This window comes from Schistocerca nitens, chromosome 2, assembly GCF_023898315.1.
Source record: "Schistocerca nitens isolate TAMUIC-IGC-003100 chromosome 2, iqSchNite1.1, whole genome shotgun sequence".
Lineage (NCBI taxonomy): Eukaryota > Metazoa > Arthropoda > Insecta > Orthoptera > Acrididae > Schistocerca > Schistocerca nitens.
Window position 1 is genome coordinate 718,580,651 of NC_064615.1, and position 21,923 is coordinate 718,602,573.

Consider the following 21,923-nt stretch of genomic DNA (forward strand, 5'->3'; position numbering starts at 1 on the left):
CTGTTCAACTTGTGTAGTCCCTTTTCTGCCTATCTGCTCCTTCCCTCTTTCTGTCCGTCTCCTCCCCTCTCCCCCTTGTCCACCTGCTACTTCCCCATCTTTCCATCTCTTCCTTCCTTTCTAATTCCACCCCCTCCTCCTCCCTCTCTTTCTCCATTTTCTCTTCATCCGCTCTCTGTTCTCCTCGGTCTCTCTCCTCTCTCTATCCATCTCCTCCTCTTTTTGTCCAAGCAGTAACTAATATGTGTTCGAAATTTGGTTGAAATCGTTCCAGGGGTTTAGGATGAACTTTTAACGGGTGGATTTGCCCGCGTAGGCACAATTCATACATAGTTCACAGATATTAACATAGTTCAAACATATCTGTACACAGAATCCTCGTGCATATCTAGCAAATTTCGCCACACACTTTCATTTTCACGTATCTTTACGTTTTTGACGTCGTACGCCTCAGCTATGTGTCGTACTATGATCTAATTTTGGAGATATATTTAATCATATATATGAATACTGTCTGCCAAATGTGTTGTCAGTACACTTAGCAATACAAAAGTAATAAATTAAAAGGTCATGCGGGATACGGCAGTTTTACTTATGAACAGTGAAAATTTAATAAGCGATAGTCTTTTTTCCTTTCATAACTTTGTGGGGTCTGTGAGGAAGAAAAAGTTTCTTGAAGGTTTGAAATTATGTGCAAAGTTTGTTGGAAGTCACTAATTGCTCCTATTATCAATTACAGTATGAATCAATCAGCTAGCTAGTTGGCAATAATCACTATGTGGACGATGTGGCCTACTCTACACCATATTTTAAATCTATGTGACGATGCTATGCTGATTATATTTATATGTTTTGACGATGCCATCATGGCTGTATCACTTTAGGACATGGTGTAAAAAAGATCTGAAGATGGTCATTATAGACTGAAACCGGTCATCGTCCAAAGAATTAATTTGTGATCAGAGACTAGAGCATTTTACAGTATTGGATCACTGTTTGTACACGCGATTATGTCGCAGTTGGTGAAAATCTGAACGTCATCTGAAGCAGTAAAGGGTGCTAACGCTTGTTCAGTCCTCTTGACAAGGTTCTCCGGAAAATCGACGAGGAAAGGAATATTTGGAAAATACTGACAAGAAGAAGGGACAGGATCGTAAGTCATCTTAAGACATCAGGAATAACATGGTTGGTACTAGATGGAGCTGCAGAGGGGAAAAGTTGTAGAGGAAGACAGAGATTGGGATACATGTATCAAATTATGGAGGAGATAAGTTGCAGTAGCTACTCTGAGTTAAAGTGGTTGGCACAGGAGAGGAATTCATTGCGGGATTCTTCAAATCAGCCACGAGACTGATGACTTGGGGGAAAAAATGAAATTAAAAAATCGAGGCCTCCTGCGGTTCTACTCGGCCGTCTTTGCTGAACACTTTAAAAATGTAGCTGAACAGAGACAAACTGTGATGGGAGTCCTAGGTGCCTGCAGGCAGGCTACGCCGCTGCTCCTGTGTCTACTAGTAGGCATGCGTAATCAGAGATGTCTCAAGGGGTTGCCTGTCTGCAGACACCTAGGAATCTGCTATCACATCAATGGGGTAGCTGGACCACAATGCTTAGAGTGGGGTTGAATCGTTCTGGGGTGTCAGCAGTATCAATGTTATGAAGAACGTCGACTTGTTGCTCATTTCACTGTGAACTGTTGTCTATTACCGCGAAATCAGTGGAGATCGATGCCGCAAGGAAAGGGGTAGTTTTATTGGCGTCCTTTATGCCGCCCCCCTAAGGCATTTTCATGTCATTTTTAAGCAGTGGCGTGTGTGAAATGTTTTCCTCGGCCACCCATAAGGGAACCGTGTGATTCCAAGCCTGGGCATGACAGTTCTGACCCTTGTCGCAGATGCGTCAGAAAAAGGGATGAAGTCTGGTTGTGTGGATAAGAGGGGGTAACAACGCGACATCAGCGAGACATCATTAACCCTTCTGAGGCCTGGTATTTCTTTTCGCATTAGGACGCTTTGTTGTTTAAAGCTTTTCGTATCATTACAGTAGAATGCTGTGGGCGCCTATGATCCAAATTGCGAACTACTACGTCGCAGTGGGAGACAGTTACGGCGCTTCGAAGAAATGATCCTGTAATTGTTTCTCATCGTGAAGTTCGATGGGACAAATACGGAGTGCATGATTTGACTACATGTTATGTCGTCGTCGTCCCCCCCCCCCCCCCTCCGTCACCCCTGCACTTACGAATAACCACGTATTTCATGTTGCTCTGCAACGTTATGTCTAATATTTAATCTACGTAACTGTGTCAAGAAGCACATCACCAATATTGTATTCGAACATTAGCTGATTGTTTCTCCTACTCATTTGCCGCCTTTAAAGCAAGCTGCGATTCGTCACACGAAATCGATATTCTCCCTAAGTCATTCAGTACCCTCCTACAGCCACTCAAAGATGACAGTTCTCTGCAGAGTACAGCGTTATCCTTAACGTTCTTCGACATACCGAGTCGTAAACATAACATTTTTAACGTGTGCAAGATAGGACCTCTGATATCCATTGAAGTGGTTTAGGGATCCCTTCGAAATTTTAAATGTGATGGCCGGACGCGTCTCAGGAGTTACAACATCCGGACACGTCTCTTCTGTAGGACAGGTGGTACGCGTGGTGACGACGGCCCGTGGACTGCAGAAACAGTCGTCACCCCTGGACGTCATTCGTTGGGCATGAGGTGGGCGGGGGCTACCCAGCGCGCGGCTGCCTGCACCACTAATGACTTAAATGCGGTGGTTCAAATGATTCAAATGGCTCTGAGCACTATGGGACTTAACATCTATGGTCATCAGTCCCCTAGAACTTAGAACTACTTAAACCTAACTAACCTAAGGACATCACACAACACCCAGCCATCACGAGGCAGAGAAAATCCCTGACCCCGCCGGGAATCGAACCCGGGAACCCGGGCGTGGGAAGCGAGAACGCTACCGCACGACCACGAGATGCGGGCAATTGCGGTGGCTTCACATGGGGCAGTGAAGAAAGGATAGCGCTTCACACGCGCCCCCGTCTCCTCAGTTTGCAGCTGAGCACTGTTCTACCGCTTGGGCAATGCTTATGGTACCTGATACCCGCTGCGCACTGATTCTCCACACAAGTACAGCACCACCTTCTCTTTAAAACGATCAGCCAGAACAGTATGACCATCCACCTACTATCAATATAAACCCGTTAGCAGCCTCACCTGGCCAGGAATAACTGCATCAGGCACACGGGTAGTATTAGTGAGCGTGCTATCCGTGTGTAGAATGGGGAAGGCACGCGATCTTTCTGAGTTTGACCGAGGGCAGATTATGATGCCTGGCGGCTCGGCACGAGTATTTCGGAAACTGCACGCCTTGTCGGGTGTTCGAGTACTGCTGTGGTGAGTGTCTTCAACATGTGGCGAAACCAAGGTGAAACCACGTCCAGACGACATGGGGTTGGGCGTCAGCTCCTCATTACAGATGTCGAGCGTCGTAGGCTGAACAGACCGGTAAAAAAGGGCAGGCGGCGAACTGTGGAGGAACTAATATTAGACTTTAAAAAAAATTGATCTGAGCACTATGGGACTTAACTTCTCAGGTCATCAGTCCCCTGGAACTTAGAACTACTTAAACCTAACTAACCTAAGGACATCACACACATCCATGCCCGAGGCAGGATTCGAACCTGCGACCGTAGCGGTCTCGCGATTCCACACTGTAGCGCCTAGGACCGCACGGCCACTCCGGCCGGCTATTAGACTTAAATGCCGGGCGAACTATAAATGTGTCTGAACACACAATGCACCGAGCGCTCGTAACGATGAATCTCCGCTGTCGACGACCCATGCATGTACTAATATTAAAAACACGACGTCGGTAACTATGATTGAAATGGGCACGTGACCATTGGCACCGGGCGTTGAGGCAGTGGTAGAGCGTTGCACTGTCTGATGAATTACGATACCTGCTTCACCCAAAGCCTTCTAGTCCAGGTGGTGTTGCTTCAACATGCCGATGGGAGCGTGTGAATCAATTGTCTTCCAGGCGGACAGCTCCTCCATACCTGTATTGTGACACAGAGACAAGCTGGTGGCGCCTCTATTATGTTCTGGTGAAGATTCACGTGTGACTCCGTGGTTCCAGTGGAGCTTGTGCAAGGCACCATGACAGCCAAGGAGTATCGTGAAGTGGATGAAGACCACATACACCCCTTCGTGGTGCTCATGTTTCCCGACAGCACTGGCATGTTCCAAAAAGACAATGCGCCATTTCACATGGCCAGGAGTGTGACGGACTGGTTTGAGGAACACAGTGACAATTGGTGTACTAAACCCCAACTCGCCAGATCTGAACCCTCTCGAACACATTTGGGATGTGATTGAACGTGCCGTCAGAGCTCATCGCCCCACTCACCGGAATTTACAGGAATTAGGTGACGTGTTTGTGCAGATGTGGTGCCAAAGGTGGACCTACAGGCTATTAGTCCGGTGGTCATAAAGTTCTGGTTGATAAGTGTATGTGACCCATTATTTGCAATTTGTACCATTGAGACTGTCTTGTCTTTACAAAATCCAGCAAACCCCTTTTTCTCTGACATCCGGTGTACTAAAATAACCAATCTCTTAATATGGGAGAGGAGGACCTGGAGAAAAATTAATTACATGGCTAAGTGAGATGCATCGTAAATGGCATAGCTACAGTGGAACATTTTCGGTCGAAAATAGTAGGCAGGTGGCAGAACTGACACAAGAGTTCAAAGTAAATGAGGGTACAAGGTTGGATTCATTAGATTTAATGAAATTGCTGCGCTTTATTATATGAGAAGCCATAATATGAGGTGAAATAGTTGGTTACATGATCAGTTTCGACTGTAACTAGTTGTCATCCTGAGTTGTCGTCGACGCATAATCTGTACTGATGTATCTCTTTTTGCTCCTGTACTCCTTATTGGTGCTATGGCGATTTTATATATCTGATAAACCATTGTGGAGCCGTATTAGTACAGCTGGAGCATGCCCTCAGGATGGAGGCTGATGTGTAATTATGATTGTAGCGAATCTGTAAATGACAAATAGTCATTGTCGAAACTGGTCATGAAATAAACTAATTTATCTTGCAATTAAAGCACATTCCCACGTTTTTTGCTCTCAGTTGATGCAGAGGATTTGCATATTATTCCCCAATTTTTTTTATCGTCAGGTAGCTAATTATTAATAAAAATCCAATTTACATTCTTCTAGACATTACCCATATACCTAGTTGCAGACAACAACACCTATCTTGGGTGATATTTCTTTGTCGATAAACATTACAAACTCCATATTTCGAAGAGGGAAAGGTATTCCCCCTTATGCATATAAATTAACCACTTCTGAAATCCGTGCAAACAGATGTAATCTGCAGTTCAGGTTCACGTGTAATATGGTGTCTGGGTAGAAATTAGGCAGTGATAATAGCTTATTCTGTTTAGATACAGATAAAGTATCCTCTTCGAAATTAATTTGTATTTAATTCCTGTTAGGACTAATGTTGAATTACATGCTTAGCAACGGAAAACTTTGCAACATGAAGCCAGTAATAGCAGCGAATAACAATAATAGAAGATCCGTGCATACTCAGCAGGTTTGTTTAGCGATAAAGAAATTTTCGATTTAAAATGTTTACTACAAATTCCACGCATATAAATAACCTTAATGGCTCTGCAGTACGCGTCCGTAATTCAGAGCTTTCATATTGAAGGTTTCATGACTTATAACAGAAAGAAAGGAAAACGCTATCGACAATTCCGCGACGAAGTCGCTTACAGCCACAGGAAACCACAAGTAAAGCATTTACTTCTAGCCTTTATCTGTTCAACTAAGCAGTGCATTTTGGTGCGTCTGTGCTGCGTGGTTATAAAAGCTCCCTTTTACTGAGATACAGAGTAGCATTTTAGAGAAAGAACTGCGGTTGCGACGGATTAAAGTACTTAAAACTTTTCTCTGCGCGGAGAAACCATTTTTCCATCAAGAATCGACCAGACGATTTTGCACGGCTGAATGCTTTATAGGTCATTTGTGGGAGTAAAAGATCTTCGGTAACGAATCTTGAACTTGATAACATAGTTGATTACTCTCTTAATTTTAGTCGTGTCCAAGAGACCAGCCACAGCACGAACGTTAACGTAATAAAGCGAGGCTTTTCGGTAAAATGTCCGAGACGAGCGTTCCTGCAAAATACAAAGTTTCAAACCTGTTAAAGACACCTTCTAAGAGATGGTCACACGGATTACAAAATTACAGATATTTTCCAAAGCATATGCCTACCGCAGCTACGTTAAGTTAAACACTATGCCTCCTCTTACGAATATGTGTGATTTGCCATATTAACAATACATTTCAAGTTCTGAGAGTCCATCTCCTGATGAAAATTCTGTTTATAAAGAGCTTAAATCGCTATTAGGATTTGTCAACCTGGAAAAAGCGTTCGATAGTGTAAATGGGCACAAGATTTTCGAAATTCTGAGGAAAATACGGGTAAACTATAGGGAGAGTCGGGTAATATACAACATTAACAAGAACCAAGAGGGAATAATAAGAGTGGAAGACGATGAATGAAGTGCTCTTATTAAAGAGGGTATGAAACAGGGCTGTGGTCTTTCGCCCCTACTGTTAAATCTCTACATCGAAGAAGCAATGGTGGAAATAAAAGAGAGGTTCAAGAGCAGAATTAAAACTCAATGTGAAAGGACATAAATTAAAAGATTCGCTGGCGACATTGGTATCCTCAGTGCAAGTGAAGAAGAATTACAGGATCTGCTGAATGGAATGAGTTATTTAACGAGTACAGAATATGGATTGAGAGTAAAAAGAAGAAAGACCAAAATAATGAGAAGTAGCAGGAATGAAAACGGCCAGAAACTTATCAGGCTTGATGGTCAAGAAGTAAATGAATTTAAAAAATAGTACTACCTAGGCAGCAAAATAAACAATGACAGACGGAGCAAGGAAGCCATCAAAAGCAGACTAGCACTGGCAAAAAGGTTATTCCTGGCCAAGAAAAGTCTACTAGTATCAATCATAGGTCTTAATCCGAGGAAGCAATGTCTGAGAATTTACGCTTGGAGCACAGCATTGCATGGTAGTGAAGCATGGACTGTAGGAAATACACAAAAGAAGAAAATCTAAGCATTTGAGTTACGGTGCTACAGAAGAATAATGAAAATTAGGTGGACTGATAAGGTAACGTATGAGGAGGCTCTGCGCAAAATCGGAGAGAAAAGGAATATATAGAAAACACTGATAAGAAAGAAGAACAGGATGATAGAACACCTGTTTAGACGACAGGGATGACTTCCATGGTACTAGAAGGATCTGAAATGGGTAAAGACTGTAGGAAAAGACAGAGATTGGAATACATCCAGCAAATAATTGAGGGTAATTGAGGGTGTAAGATGCAAGTGCTACGCTAAGATGAAGAGGTTGGTGGTTGTCACAGGAAAGGAATTCATGGTGGACCGCGTCAAACCAGTCAGAAGAATGGTGGGAAAAAATTGCTCTTGAAGTCTAGGTCTTATTAAGGCAGGAGTAATACTTCTTGTTTTTGATACTGCAGAATCAAAGATTTGGTACAAAGCAGTGCATCTAACCTTGGCGCAAAATCTGATAAAGAATAAAATACGGAAATTTTAAACTGAATTCAAACTTTTGTATGCTACTAGGACAATATTTATCTTAGGGTTTGTGTTTTGTAGCAGGTAACATACTACTTTGTAGCCACGCAGTTAAACACGTCGTCGTGTATTTAGCTACATTTTTGTTATGTCCGCAACGTAACAGAGCCGTGCAGTGACGGACATACGTCCGAAATAGATCACTGGGTAAAACTAACACCGATCATAAATACATTTTTATGGCTTTTGGATTTTTTTTGGAGGTAATGCTTTAAACAAAAACAGTGAAGAATCTATAATCCAAAATGTTGATACAAATTATTATCTTCGTTATTCATGGCAGGCAAAATTAACGTATACTTGCCGTCAAAGTTCCCAATCCTCTCCCATGTGTTAGCTTACTGTAAAATTCGTATAAAGAAGTTCGAGTATTATTCGAGTTAAATACCTCAGGAAATACAAAGATCAGGTGTCTATTGGCTTTCAAAATATATTTCCCTTGTAGGTACATCAGCTGATGCCACTAGAGAGATTCTTTGCCAGACAGTTCTACCAGGAGAATACAAGAACGGTTGGAAAATCCATGAAAATGAAGTATGCACCATGTATATCTTGTGTTAATTAACAATGTAGGTACGACATTACTTTAGAAATACTTAAGGATTCATCTTTTATCTTCTACTGGGAATGGAAATACCGAAGTTCCACTTTAACGCCTGATGACCATATTTGGTGCTACCAAAATATCAGATTCAATGTTGCTAAAGCTCAGAGTATTTCATGACTTACTAACCAAGTTATAAATACATATAGTACTTATAAAATAGTAGTGAAACTTTTGTATTTAGTGTTTTTAATATGTATTTAATTGTTCTTTTAATAGTGAAATTAAAAATGACGTATTTCTCTGTACGATTCCTATATTAAAAAGAAAGAAGGGGGGGGGGGGGGGGGGAGGAAGGAGGGGTCATCGCTGTTAAACGGAAACTTTTGTCGCTCTTTAAATAACTATCTTCACGCATAGCAAGTTGTTCCAAGCAAGTTCGTATACGGATGCAAGTGACCAACACAACCGATGTAATGCATCGGAAGTTTCATTCTATTTCGTACATAATTCTGTGGACCTATCCAACAGGGAGCAGGTTTTATAAGATACACAATTTTATATTTAAGGTGTATGTTAACACAATTTACGAATCTTTCGGAAAACCGGTAGTCACGTCTGTAGCGATCATCTATCAATTAATATGAGTATTACGACAGATTGTAACGATGGCAACAATTCTTCAAAATTAACACAAACGAAAATGGTGGTAGACACTTCTTCATTGGGTAGTTTTGCATAGTTTCCGTACTGCGTGGACGTCGTGCTTCTGTTCGTCGTATGTCCTAGCTTTTTAGAGTCGACATTTTGGAGAGCTGCGTCCCACAAGGTTTCGCGCACCGCTGGTGGAATCAGTGAATATTAGTCCACGTAATTTTAGGTCAGAATCGAAGGAAAAACGAGACGAAGTGGTGCATCTTTGTTCGTAAGATATGGGATTACTTTGTTTATACTATTTACTTGCGCTATACATTATTATGTGTTTGGTTTAGCTACCTGAAAAACCGCGAAGAACCAATAACTGGTTTGTAATAAAATGAAGCATAGTGGTGCATATTGTAACCTCCCCCCAGTTTCGCACCGAACTAAATCATTCGCATACGCTGTAAGTGAAGTTATATTTTAATTATTTTAGCATAATATACATCTACCCTCTTTGTCATGAGACTCATTGTTGTCCACTTCCGTTACTGTGAAAACTACTAAGTGATAACATCTCCTTTCTTAAATGCTGGAATTTATTAATTAAATCACTCAATTTATAAACATTTATGAACATCAAACACTGTGTGCCATTCTGCCAATCATCTCCGGCCTCGCTACCGAGTAACCTCTCTCTCTAGCATCTCACACCCGACTTCCACCCACGGACTCAACACTCGACTACTGCTTACCCACTCGCACATTGTTGACTGCACTGCAGTCTTTTCTTAAACCATGTATGACCTCTGCATAGTGCATAATCGATACTACGTAAGGGTACTGTACCCTTACAATATGGAATAAAATTTAATTTCATAATTACAGGTACAATATGTATCCAGCATTGCCTAATTGCCAAAGAGAGCCATGACTGGTATAAAGTACTGTTACTTTGTTTTACAAATGCTTGTTCATTTTAATAAATTAGTTGTAACAACGGATTTATTACATTACTAGCTAACAAACGCGGCATTGCCTGGGTAGTCATTTGCCGGTTTTCTATAAGAAATGCAAACAAAAACTGATGCGTGTTCGTATGAAGTATCGAATAAATTTCATTTCCATGTATTCGAAAAAACAGCTTTGAAATTATGAAAAACTTGCGCATAGAAATATGCATAATGTACAAATGTATAAGTACAGTATTCAAATCAAATCAAAACAAGAACAGCTGTTTCGCATTTCTACGACGCAATTTTGTAAATTTCTCTATAGCAACGTCTCTTCATAGATCTACAGACTGCTATCGTTTTCGCTTACAGCCGTTTGCGCTTCCCATTTAAAAGTGGTCGAAAGGGCTGCTAAGCGTCAAGAATTTCCTTACGTTAAAACGACTGTAGAAAGGTCGCAGTAATAACGAATAAATCTATTAAGACTTCATGCACGATTCAGCATTTTTTCACATATCTCAGTGTTTATGATGTCATATCACTTAAATCACGTGTCGTACAATGATACGTTTGTGCAATTATATTGAGTGTCGTATTTGGATTGTGTCAGCGAAATACGTTGCGAATAGAGTTAGTATCAAAGAAGTAATAAATTTAAACGTTATGGATAATGCGGCAGTTTTTCATATATCTCAGTCTTTATCAAGTGATATCTTCTGAACTATCATACGTAAGTGGTTCTTACCCCCACAACGATCGTTGCTTTACAATAAGGGATATACGTACGAAGTTTGGTTGAAATCGGTCCAGTGGATGTGGAACATGCATGTATGTATACATACATTTTTATAATATATAAGGATTATTATTATTATTATTATTATCATTATTTGGCTTCAAATAGTGAAAATTGTCGTGTGAAATCTAAAGACGACGTTTTCCTGAATGAACATACACGGCATGCGTGCGCTGTTAACTTGTAAATCCTTATCGAGTTGATAAAGAAGTTTTAAAATGACCGTAATCTGTAAAGGGCGCATTGACATTTCAGCCCACATTTCTGCAGTTTCCCACTTTTTTTTATACCGCTTAAAAATACGTTTATAAGTGTAATATTTCAATGCAGTGACATAAATGGAATTGAAAACTGTTTTGTGGTCTGTACAAAAAATTGCCTTCGAGACTGTCACATCTTCAACACTCTTCTCAAAGAAACGTCTTTCTAACAATGCAAGTAATTTTCACGTTGAACAGTTATCTTAAATACGACATCAGAACGGAGGAACAAATTGATTCGTTCAATCAGGCTGAAGCTTTCCATGTACATGACATCTATTTCCACTATATACTCATCACTGTCAATTGCGCGGTAGTGAATTTGTCTCACTGTGCCAACACTGGTTTCAGCTGAGTTTTGAAAACCTTCTCCTTTCGTAAAAATTGAAATGTATGTATTCATTTCCCTATCAGTACCTTCTCATCTTTTTATAACGATGTATCATGATAATTAGGAAGCTACATTGAAATAATGTACAGAACTCTGACATGAAACAACAGATAATGCAAGGAGAGAGAATTTAACGTATGTCATCGAGTATTATTCGAGGGACACGAGTGAGAAAACTTGTAAATGAAACGGAAAATGCGGATCGTTAATACATTTATGCATATACTTTCGACAAATAGACGATGAAACGTAGAAACAAATACACCTAGAAACAAAAAAGGTAGCTGTAAATGTTATTGACTATTTTGACCTCTATTTGTTATAATAGAACACGTAATCACGTATTTCTGTGGATGGCTTATGAAGCATAATATTAAAGCCGTATGTAGGGTGCCGTCTCTCTTGGGAGTGTTCCTAGGCTTTGGAGTCCGGAAGCAGTAGCGACAAGTGCTGGCGGAGTGTACTGAACTAGTACCTACTCACATTTTTTTTGAATAACCTAATGAATGAATTAATTGAATGTTAAAAGTACAAAAAATAGCGCCTCCCAATCACAAGGATATCGCTCAATCGTCTTACATCCTGATTTACAGAGCTGTCATTCCTCTCTTTGCCGGAACAGCAATCAGTGATAGTTATAAACCGCAAAAGGAACTCAGAACTATGGTTTTTTTCACAATGAGTATCGATTGCATATACTTAAACAGTGTTCCAAAATTTCACAGACAGTTTCTCAGGTGGCCTACCAACACCGCAAAACCGCAGTCTACCTCTTGCTTTATGGCTGGGCCGTCTACGTGATATTTGCATTCCATTTTTCCTCACTTTGTTGTCTGACATATTTGTATGACGGCTGAGTGCTACTATGACTCATCTGCTCAGTACAACATACGTGTTGTGAACCACCTTTTTATTGCTATACATTTCTCTGCAAATGGTCAGTCTCGAAATCAGACCGACATCTTTCAAGCCATTACTATAACGGGTGTTTCAAAGATCCCTTTACTTTGAATTTTTCTGAGCAGACCGAATAGATATCGTTTGAGATAGGAAGCCGTAATCGGTAAACATACTTTCTTTGTGCTACAGGAGCAACACCGTCTCCTGCATGCCCGTGCATTGTGCGTTGAAGAATAAAATTAACTTTTTGTGTCGCTCGTAACTACCGCTATTTTATATGTAACCAGGAGACTGACATTATGGTAATTTACAGTGCCAAGGCAAAGGGGAAACGTTAGTTTCCAGTATCACGTTACGCACTGTCTCTTATTCCATCAGCTGTCCGAATTCTTTTTCCGTATTATGTGGGTATTGTTACTTTAGGTTCTTGCCTACAGATGTGGCATTTACCAACGTTAACTGGTAGCGCTTTATCACCCAGCAGACAAGGAACGGTGGAACGTATTATTTTACACGTTTGTTGCTGCGACACAGAGATTTGGATTCCTATCCAAATGATAGCTCTATGGCTGTTTTTTTTTTATTTTTTTTTTTTTTACCACGTCCTCGAAGTGTAGAACGGTACGTTGTAAACAACCTCACGTAATCAACTTGGAATTATGTAATAGCTTGGTCTGTTATGAATATATAGGCAGCTCATTATTACAATGAAATCAGAAACCGAAAAACTGACGGCTAATGTTTCCTTTGTGCTTTAGACGAATAACTGATGTAGTAAGAAGAGGAATGGAATCGTTCATATCGAAGTCAATAAATACTGTGTGACTAAATAATCTAGCTTCAGACTAGAGAGCTGCTTAACAAATTCATCAAATTTGATTAAAAAAAACTGATTTCACGTTTTACGGCAACACACAGACGGGACATCACTGAATCCTTGCGACATTAATCAACGACAAGAAAACACCCAAATAACACCCAAAATATGAGCCGAGGAAACTACTTGAGCCTAAGAGAGATTAGAAAACGTGGATAGCGATACCCTAACGAGAGCATTAGAAGATAAACAGCGAATGGACGTGAACAATTGTAATTCTACATAGATGTAGCGTGTTCTTTTTGCAGAGTTTCTTATACTGCGACTAACAAGAGTGGCGCCGAAACACGGTGTGGAACAAGCAAACTGTTGCAGTAGTCTTCATGTTCTGTTTTACACTCAGTATGAGGAGTATTCTGTGGACAAATGGACAGAGGTGTAGAGATTCCATTCTGTGAATGACGTAATATTTGAGCGAATCGGGGTACCTATTCCAAAACTTGCGTGGGCTTCTTTACTTTTATAGAAATTAAAGCTCTATGAAGAGATCTACGTAGATGGGAACGTTATCAATAGTTTTTAAATCAACAGGCGTTTGAGTTTATGTTTACACAGTGCTGGTAACCTTAGTAATTTACACCGGTTAAAGAAATACACTCTCTCCTGAGGTCTGAACAAGACAAGAGTTGCAGAATAATGAAATACCATATAATGTCACTAGAGGTATTTCTAGTTATAAATAGAGCCATTGGCGTGTCATCGTTGAAGTTTATGTATTCAGGCAGCTAATTAATTGGCCCTATAGCGGTGAATGCAGCATTTTTCAAGCATGTGTTACTTTCAATAAGTAACAGTGAAATTCTTATTCGCCTAAAAAAAAAATTGCCTCCGTTTTACAGCAAAATATACGTCTAAGTTTGAGGTCTTCGACAAGAGAAGTTAATGGGGGTATGTCGGATAGGCAACGCAGTACACCATGTTACGAGTGAATTAAGTTACGGGTGGAAGTCATGAGCAGAGTGGGAAGCATAATCGATGTGTCAGTTTTACAGCTTATGTAGGCCGGCCGGAGTGGCCGTGCGGTTCTAGGCGCTACAGTCTGGAACCGAGCGACCGCTACGGTCGCAGGCTCGAATCCTGCCTCGGGCATGGATGTGTGATGTCCTTAGGTTAGTTAGGTTTAATTAGTTCTAAGTTCTAGGCGACTGATGACCTCAGCAGTTAAGTCGCATAGTGCTCAGAGCCATTTTACAGCTTATGTAAATGATAATGTAAGAAAACAAGCACAAGCTACGATACATTTTGTGAGTGGATTATGCTCCATGTGAAACCGTGTTGCGCGAATGGCTGATGCTTAGTGATAGGGGTGTCAGTTTGCATCTCGAAACTGTATGTAGCCAGATTGCGTCGCCACGCCTACAGCGAACCGACCCACCTTTATTTCGCAACCCAGCACACTAACTGTCAAAGAACGACTTTTCCGGTTGTAACTTTGCCAGAAAAGTCACCCCCAGAGATTTATTTTTGCTTGTCGCTCAACAGCAATTTCTGTGGGTTCTCTTAAAAAATGGAAAATTGTAACGTGAGTTTTTTAGTTCAAAGCAATTATGGTAGTTCCAGAATTTATGGACGTTTGTTCAGTGGGGACAAGTTGTAGTTTATCGTGTTGGCATTATGATCTCCAAGATATTCTGACCGACACATAGGGAAAGCTGGCAGACTGTTCTGCGAGGAAGTTCGCGACAGGGACAAGTGGACACGCGGAGAGTGACTGACACGGGCGCGCACGGTCCGTGTCACGGCAGCACGCACCTCTTTCGGTGTGACCCGCGCCTTGACGTAGTGACAGCTGGCGTCGGCGGCCGAGACGCTGGCCTTGGCGGCGATGGAGCAGGAGGCGGTACCGCCGACGCCGCCGCCCCCGCACTGCACCAGAGCGGCGAACATACCGAGAGCTGACGCGACTGCTCACTGGCTGCCCGCCTCTTACATCACCGCGCTGGGCTGCGTGCTGCGGCGCGCGCGGGCCGGTGGCGGGAAGTGCACTGAGTTAAGGCGACGCGACGCCCCCCGCCGCCAGGAGCGCCACCGTCGCCCTCGGCGCGCGTCACGTGACGCTCGAGCAGCACACGTTCCGGTGCGTCGCCCGCGGCCGTTCCGCTTCTGGTACGCCTCCAGCGTTATGAACTCACATTGAGTGTCATCGTATTAAATATTCACGTTGTTCACTTTGCAGCACTCAGCAGATTGTCACACTCGAAACTACGTAATAATCCAGAGTAAATGCTCATCCACCACCGTTATTTTGCTATATTTGAAAACACCAGCAGAGGAAATGGTTCAAATGGCTCTGAGCACTATGGGACTCAACTTCTGAGGTCATAAGTCCCCTAGAACTTAGAACTACTTAAACCTAACTAACCTAAGGACAACACACACATCCATGCCCGAGGCAGGATTCGAACCTGCGACCGTAGCGGTCGCGCGGTTCCAGACTGTAGCGCCAGAACCGCTCGGCCACCAGCGGCCGGCCACCAGCAGAGGAAAAGAGTATTTCGAGCAAAAGTAATTTTTAGTCTGAAACACTGATTCCAGAAGGAATCAACAAATGTTCATTCCAACATATTTCAGAATAACAATAAACCAAAGCTTAAACAAAAGGAAATTATTAATTTTCTGAACTTCTGCAACAAAATATTGTGCTCTTTGGTAACAATAAATCTTAAAATTAAAGTTGTCTTCCCAAAGAGACAAAACAGGGTACATTTAGTTTTAGAAATCGAGCTCCCATTTATAAGACAGCTTCATACACCTGATTACTCCACAAATGAGTTAATAAGTTGTAAGTAGGCTGCTTAGGTTTTTATATTGGTAACGCCACGTAGCGCTCTGTATGAAAATCACTGGCTGTGCTGTGTGCAGTCTGTGGCTCGTTAGCATTGTTGGAATAGTAGCCATTGTAGTGTTGGGCAGTTGGCTGTTAACAGCACGTAGCGCTGCGCAGCTGGAGGTGAGCCGCCAGCAGTGGTGGATGTGGGGAGAGAGATGGCGGAGTTTTGAGAGCGGATGATCTGGATGTGTGTCCATCAGAGACAGTAAATTTGTAAGATTGCATGTCATGAACTTTATATATATATTATGACTTTTGAACACTATTATGGTAAATACATTGTTTGTTCTCTATCAAAATCTTTCATTTGCTAACTATGCCTATCAGTAGTTAGTGCCTTCAGTAGTTTGAATCTTTTATTTAGGTGGCAGTATTGGCGCTCGCTGTATTGCAGTAGTTCGAGTGACGAAGATTTTTGTGAGGTAAGTGACTCATGAAAGGTATAGATTATTGTTAGTCAGGGCCATTCTTTTGTAGGGATTATTGAAAGTCAGATTGCGTTCCGCTACAAATATTGTGTGTCAGTTTAGTGTTGATCAGAATAGGTAAAGAGCGAAATGTCTGAGTACGTTCAGTTGTGCTCAGCTGTTTGAAAATCAAATAATGTAAGAGGTTTATCAGCACATTAATTCATTAATTTTTCAAAGGGGACGTTTCAAAGTCAAATATTTGACATTACACATGTAAAAAATTTCGATATGGCTTTAAATAAAGTGTATACTTAACTGGAAATTAGTATGTGCCCCCATTCTCAAATACTGGATGAATATAGTCTGTGTAATTTTCGCACCGTAAGTTACGCTACCTGAAGACATATACGAGAGCTATTCGGAAAATAAGGTCCGATCGGTCGCGCACTGGAGATCAGTGTGAACGTGAAAACTGTTTTATTTGCAATAGCTAGCTACACCTTCCAGCTACTTATCTACATAGTCGCCGATCCGACTTAGACATTTGTCGTAACTCTGTACAAACTTTCCAATACCCTCGACATATAAGGCAGCCGTTAGTGCTTTCCGCCAGTTCTCTACTCTGGTCTACAGCTCGTTGTCTCTGCCAAAATGTTGTCTTCATAGCCAGCGGTTCATGGGAGCACAGATGGAACCCAGAGGTAGCCATTTACGGGCTGTATTATGGGTTATCAAACACTTCCCATCGCAGACGCATTTCCTCTGCAGAATGCGGCTGAGAATTGTCTTGAAGAAGGGAATGCATGACAGTTATGTTACATGGGCTGCATATATTCAGTCGAAATTCTCACCAGTCCCTCGTACTTGGAGGGACACACTATTTTCTAGGCGTCTTTACGTGCTGACTGTTAGCTCATAACTGAAAAGAGCGACTTTACGCGGCCGATGTGCGTACTAGGGACACTGCCAAAACATCCATGCAAAGCTTCATTGGATTTTCGCAGTGGTTTACATTTCGCGTCTGATCGTACCTTACTTTTCGAATAACCCTCGCACAGCTTGTGATCAAAAGTATGATGTATGTTAACTGGGGACCAAGAAACGACGGAGAGGCTCCGTCCCCGCCGCAGCCGCAGTGGTCCACAACCCCACGACGACTACCGCAGTCCACTTCACCCCTCCGCCGCCCCACCCCGAACCCAGGGTTATTGTGCGGTTCCCCCCAGGGAACGTCTCACACCAGACGAGTGTAATCCCCAATGTTTGCGTGGTAGAGTAATGGTGGTGTACGCGTACGTGGAGAACTTGTTTGCGTAGCAATCGCCGATATAGTGTAGCAGACGAGGAATAAGGGTAACCAGCCCAAATTCGCCGAGGCAGGTGGAAAACCGCATAAAAACCATCCACAGACTGGCCGGTTCACCAGACCTCAAGTCCACCGGGTGAATTCGTGACGGGAACCAGGCGCCCCTTACTGCTCCGGAAAGCCGTGCGTTAGACCGATCGGCTAACCGGGCGAACTGCGATCAAAAGTATAGTTACCCTTAATTTGGGTGTATCTACCCTTCTCCTTTATGATGCCTTGAGACACTTTGAGTGAAGTCTCTGAATGTCTGTGTAAGAATGGCAGCCCAATTTTACTCAAGAGCTGAAACCCGAAAAGGTAGTGATGTTGGACGCTGCGATCTGGGGTGAAGTAGACGCTCTAAGTCATCCCAAAGGTGTTCCATCGGGTTCAGTTCGGGACTTGCGGCAGGCCTGTCTAGTTATGGAATGTTATTAAACATAAACTATTGCTTTGCAGATGCTGCTTTAAGGTGCAATGTCACGATAATACAAACAATCACCGTCTCCAAACTGTAAAATATTTTCATTTCTTTCCGCATTTAGCACTTTCTTAAGCGCAATAAGTGGACCACACCTTAATCAGGCAACACCACCTCCTCCAGACTTCAATATTGACACCTCATATGACGCCAGGTATGAGCCACACCCTAATTCTTGCATAAAATGGCCACCGAGCATATCGTGATGGTGTCGCTCTTTACACCACAAGCATCGCTCAGCATTGACTACAGAAATGTGTGGCATAGGACGAGCTGCTCGGTCACTGTACTCCGTTCTTTTCAACTAACTGGGCACAATCACTCTGCTAGCTGGACTGCTGAGTGATTCCCTTCATTGATGTCATGGGACTTTTTACAACCACCGTCCGCAGTGCTTGACAGTCTGTGTGTGTCAGCACAGGAAATCTGCCTCATCTTGGTTTCAAATGGTTCAAATGGCTCTGAGCACTATGGGGCTTCACTTCTGAGGTCATCAGTCCCCTAGACTTAGAACTACTTAAACCCAACTAAGGACATCACACACATCCATGCCCGAGGCAGGATTCGAACCTGCGACTGTAGCAGCAGCGCGGTTCCGGACTGAAGCGCCTAGAACCGCTCGGCCACAGCAGCCGGCCATCTTGGTTTAACTGTGGTTGTTGCTTCGCGTTTCCACTTGACAGTCACATCAACAACAGTCGATTTGGGCAGTTTTAGAAGGGTTGAAAAGTAGCTGGTGGATTTTGTACTCAGTTAACATCCAGTGACTACTTCACGTTCCCAGTGACTGAGTTCTCTTGATCGACGTATTCTGCTGTTATTAAATCCCTGCTGACAACGTTATACTCCTCGACTGTTTTTGGTAAAGGCGGGTCCGCCTTACGTGGCGTTTTTTGGTCAGTTCCGCGTTACATAGGAGTGTCGATATTTTTGATAAAGCAGTGCATAGAGTTTCTAATTTTAGTTAAACCTTTATTGTAGTGTTATGCCTATTAGTTTGTAGATTATTCCATCATTTTCAATTTTTGTATTTTGGAAGTTATGTGGACTGATAACGTAAGAAACGGCGGGGTTCTCTTCAGAATCTACGAAGGAATGTGCATGTGGAAAATATTGACAAGAAGACGGGATGATAGGACCTGCGTTAAGACAAGAGGCAATAATTTCCAAGCTATTGGAGGGATTTGTAGAGGATGAAAACTGTGGAGGAAGACAGAGATTGGAATACATCCGACGAATATTTGAGGAACTAGGGGTCAAGTGGTATACTGAAATGAAGAGGCTGGCACAAGAAGGAATCAGTGGCGGGAGACAACAAACCGGTGCAAAGACTGACGACTCGAAGAAAGGAAGTTGCTCAGTAACTATATGAAATACTGGAAATAATATTATTTTTTTTTTTTGCTCCTGGAAGACAAAAGAGGCAACTCTTTCATCCAGTTAGTAATATAGAGTTGTATAACGTTTCAACGCAAAGAAAATGCAGTGCAAAGCCAAATTTTTACACAAAAACATTTCTTTTTCGTTGCATGGCACTTGTGTGTTTGTAACATAAATACTTGTGAGATCCTGCTACGTTTTAATTGTGTAAATACACAATACTGGAACAATATTACACAAGATTTTTGAAAACATAGTCAGCGATCTTCGAAGTAGTTAAAATTAAAATTTAAAACAGTCTTGATCGCAATCTTGTTAATAATCAGAGATTAATAATCTGTGATCACCTGATGCCTGCCTCACCGGGCTAGGACGCCGTTTCCACGACAACTATCGATGCACTTTAGTAACATCGTTCCACTGTTATTACAGAAATGTTGGTGTGGTTCCGCCATAGTACAGTTATTTTTCATGGCGCTGACATCAAAAGAGAGCAAAATTAACCGTATTTCTATGGCATCACATAACCGTAACATACGACGTTTCTCCCCCTAGTACAATCTTTGACAGCACCACTAACGTCCACAGCGGAACACGACGCCATTTCCATGACAACCCTCGATTAACCACGTAAACGCTGGGGCAACGACAATCTTTGGTGCAGATTTTGTAGTTCTGAGTTTAGAGGGCTGCATACTCTAAGCCGTATTTCATACCAATGAACCATTTTAATATTATAATTTATATTCATTGACGAATAATGACCAATAATTGACATTACGATGTATTCCAACTGTAACTGTTCCTTCGTAGTTATGTTTTAAGTTATCTAATCATGAACGTGTTTTCTGACTGGCTACTTATGATGTCATACTCAGAATGGTGGGTGTGACCAGCCCTATTAATACCCGTTCCCTCCATTCACAGTTAGCAGTTACACGAGCGTCGAAGGTCGACGGAACTCATCTAACAGTGCCCATCCACCGCTCTGGGTATAATTTATTATTATTTATCTTATTTTTATATGCTTGTTATTACTCTATACTACTTCGGCAATATATCTTTACAGAGTCTGAAGATGACACTTTCATAGAGTCGAAACCGGTCACTCACTCCAATAAAAAAAAAATATATATATTTTAACAAGATTGCGATCAAGACTGATTTAAATTTTAATTTTAAATATTACGTAATATTGGAGCAAAGAAATATATAGTGTTTATGAAAGAGTAAAATATATTGCTACGAAAGGCTCTTGAAATTATATTATCAGTAGGAAAACGTAAAACAACATAAGAAACTCTGACTGCACTCTCACTGCAGCTTGTGGTTGAATTACATTTGTTTTAACTGAAAAATGCTAAAATTACTAAAACTTTATTGGTACTGTTCATATTGAGCAACGCATATCTATACCACATACATTAGTGATGTCTTGCTACAATACACAGTGACGAATGGGAGAGGATGAATAAGATTGGCCCTGAATGAGATTTCACTCTGCAGCGGAGTGTGCGCTGATACGAAAATTCCTGACAAATTGGAAGGTAGGAGACGAGGTACTGGCAGAAGTAAAGCTGTGAGGACGGGGCGTGAGTCGTGCTTGGGTAGCTCAGTTGGTGGAGCACTTGCCCGCGAAAGGCAAAGGTCCCGAGTTCGAGTCTCGGTCCGGCACACAGTTTTAATCTGTCAGGAAGTTTCAAGATTGACCCTTTCTGTCAGCGCAGCAGCGTCCTCACACGGTGGTCAATAAAGAGCCGAACTTGGAAGTAGGCCTACTCTGCTTAGTTCGTGCCCTCAGCTGAAGCAGTCAGCATCATCGAGAAGGACGGAAGAGTTGTTCAAGTCGCAGATGGAAATACGGTTTTGTAAATGTTGAACATTGTACTTCAAGAGAACAATTTGTCAGTTCTTAATTAGGGCATCAAGTGATGCTTTAATAGTCATGACTGTTGTAAATTGTCAAGCACTCCTGTGGCAAAGCATTTTATCAAGTTAACTTTTTTTTTATCATTCATCTAATAAAGTGGATTAATATTTTATGTTGTAGTTCAGATGAGCCACCTCCGAGAGCAGTCAAAGAACCCACAATCATGGCCGGACGTCTGTAGTTGCCTCTTGTCATAAATTCTAAGCATTATTGTGCGCACAGCGACTGACTTCAGCAAAATTTACTTTTTCTTTCGCTGCCGTAAGTTACTCAATCACTACGTGAATATCATATTTCTCTGTCTTTACCCTTTCAGTATCATACATAGAAAATTCATTGAGTCATCTTGGTCCCACAGATGTACTGGGACACGAGAGAATGAACTTCGATTTGCTCAAGGATGGAGATATCGACTGTCAGCATAATATGTACGGCTACGCTTGAATTCGGGAAGAT

General features: G+C 41.9%; 1 protein-coding gene across 3 annotated transcripts in view; it reads right to left on the reverse strand.

Annotated features, from left to right (window-relative positions):
* Nucleotides 1-15,053, reverse strand: part of LOC126236895 (schwannomin-interacting protein 1 homolog) — an 816,191-nt gene extending 801,138 nt beyond the window's left edge. For all 3 annotated transcript variants that reach the window (XM_049946538.1, XM_049946537.1, XM_049946536.1), the window contains exon 1: nucleotides 14,844-15,053. In XM_049946538.1, coding sequence (XP_049802495.1) covers nucleotides 14,844-14,978 — 135 coding nt within the window. In that variant the 5' untranslated portion in view covers nucleotides 14,979-15,053. The remainder of the gene's footprint in view (nucleotides 1-14,843) is intronic.
* Nucleotides 15,054-21,923: the final 6,870 nt, after the last annotated feature.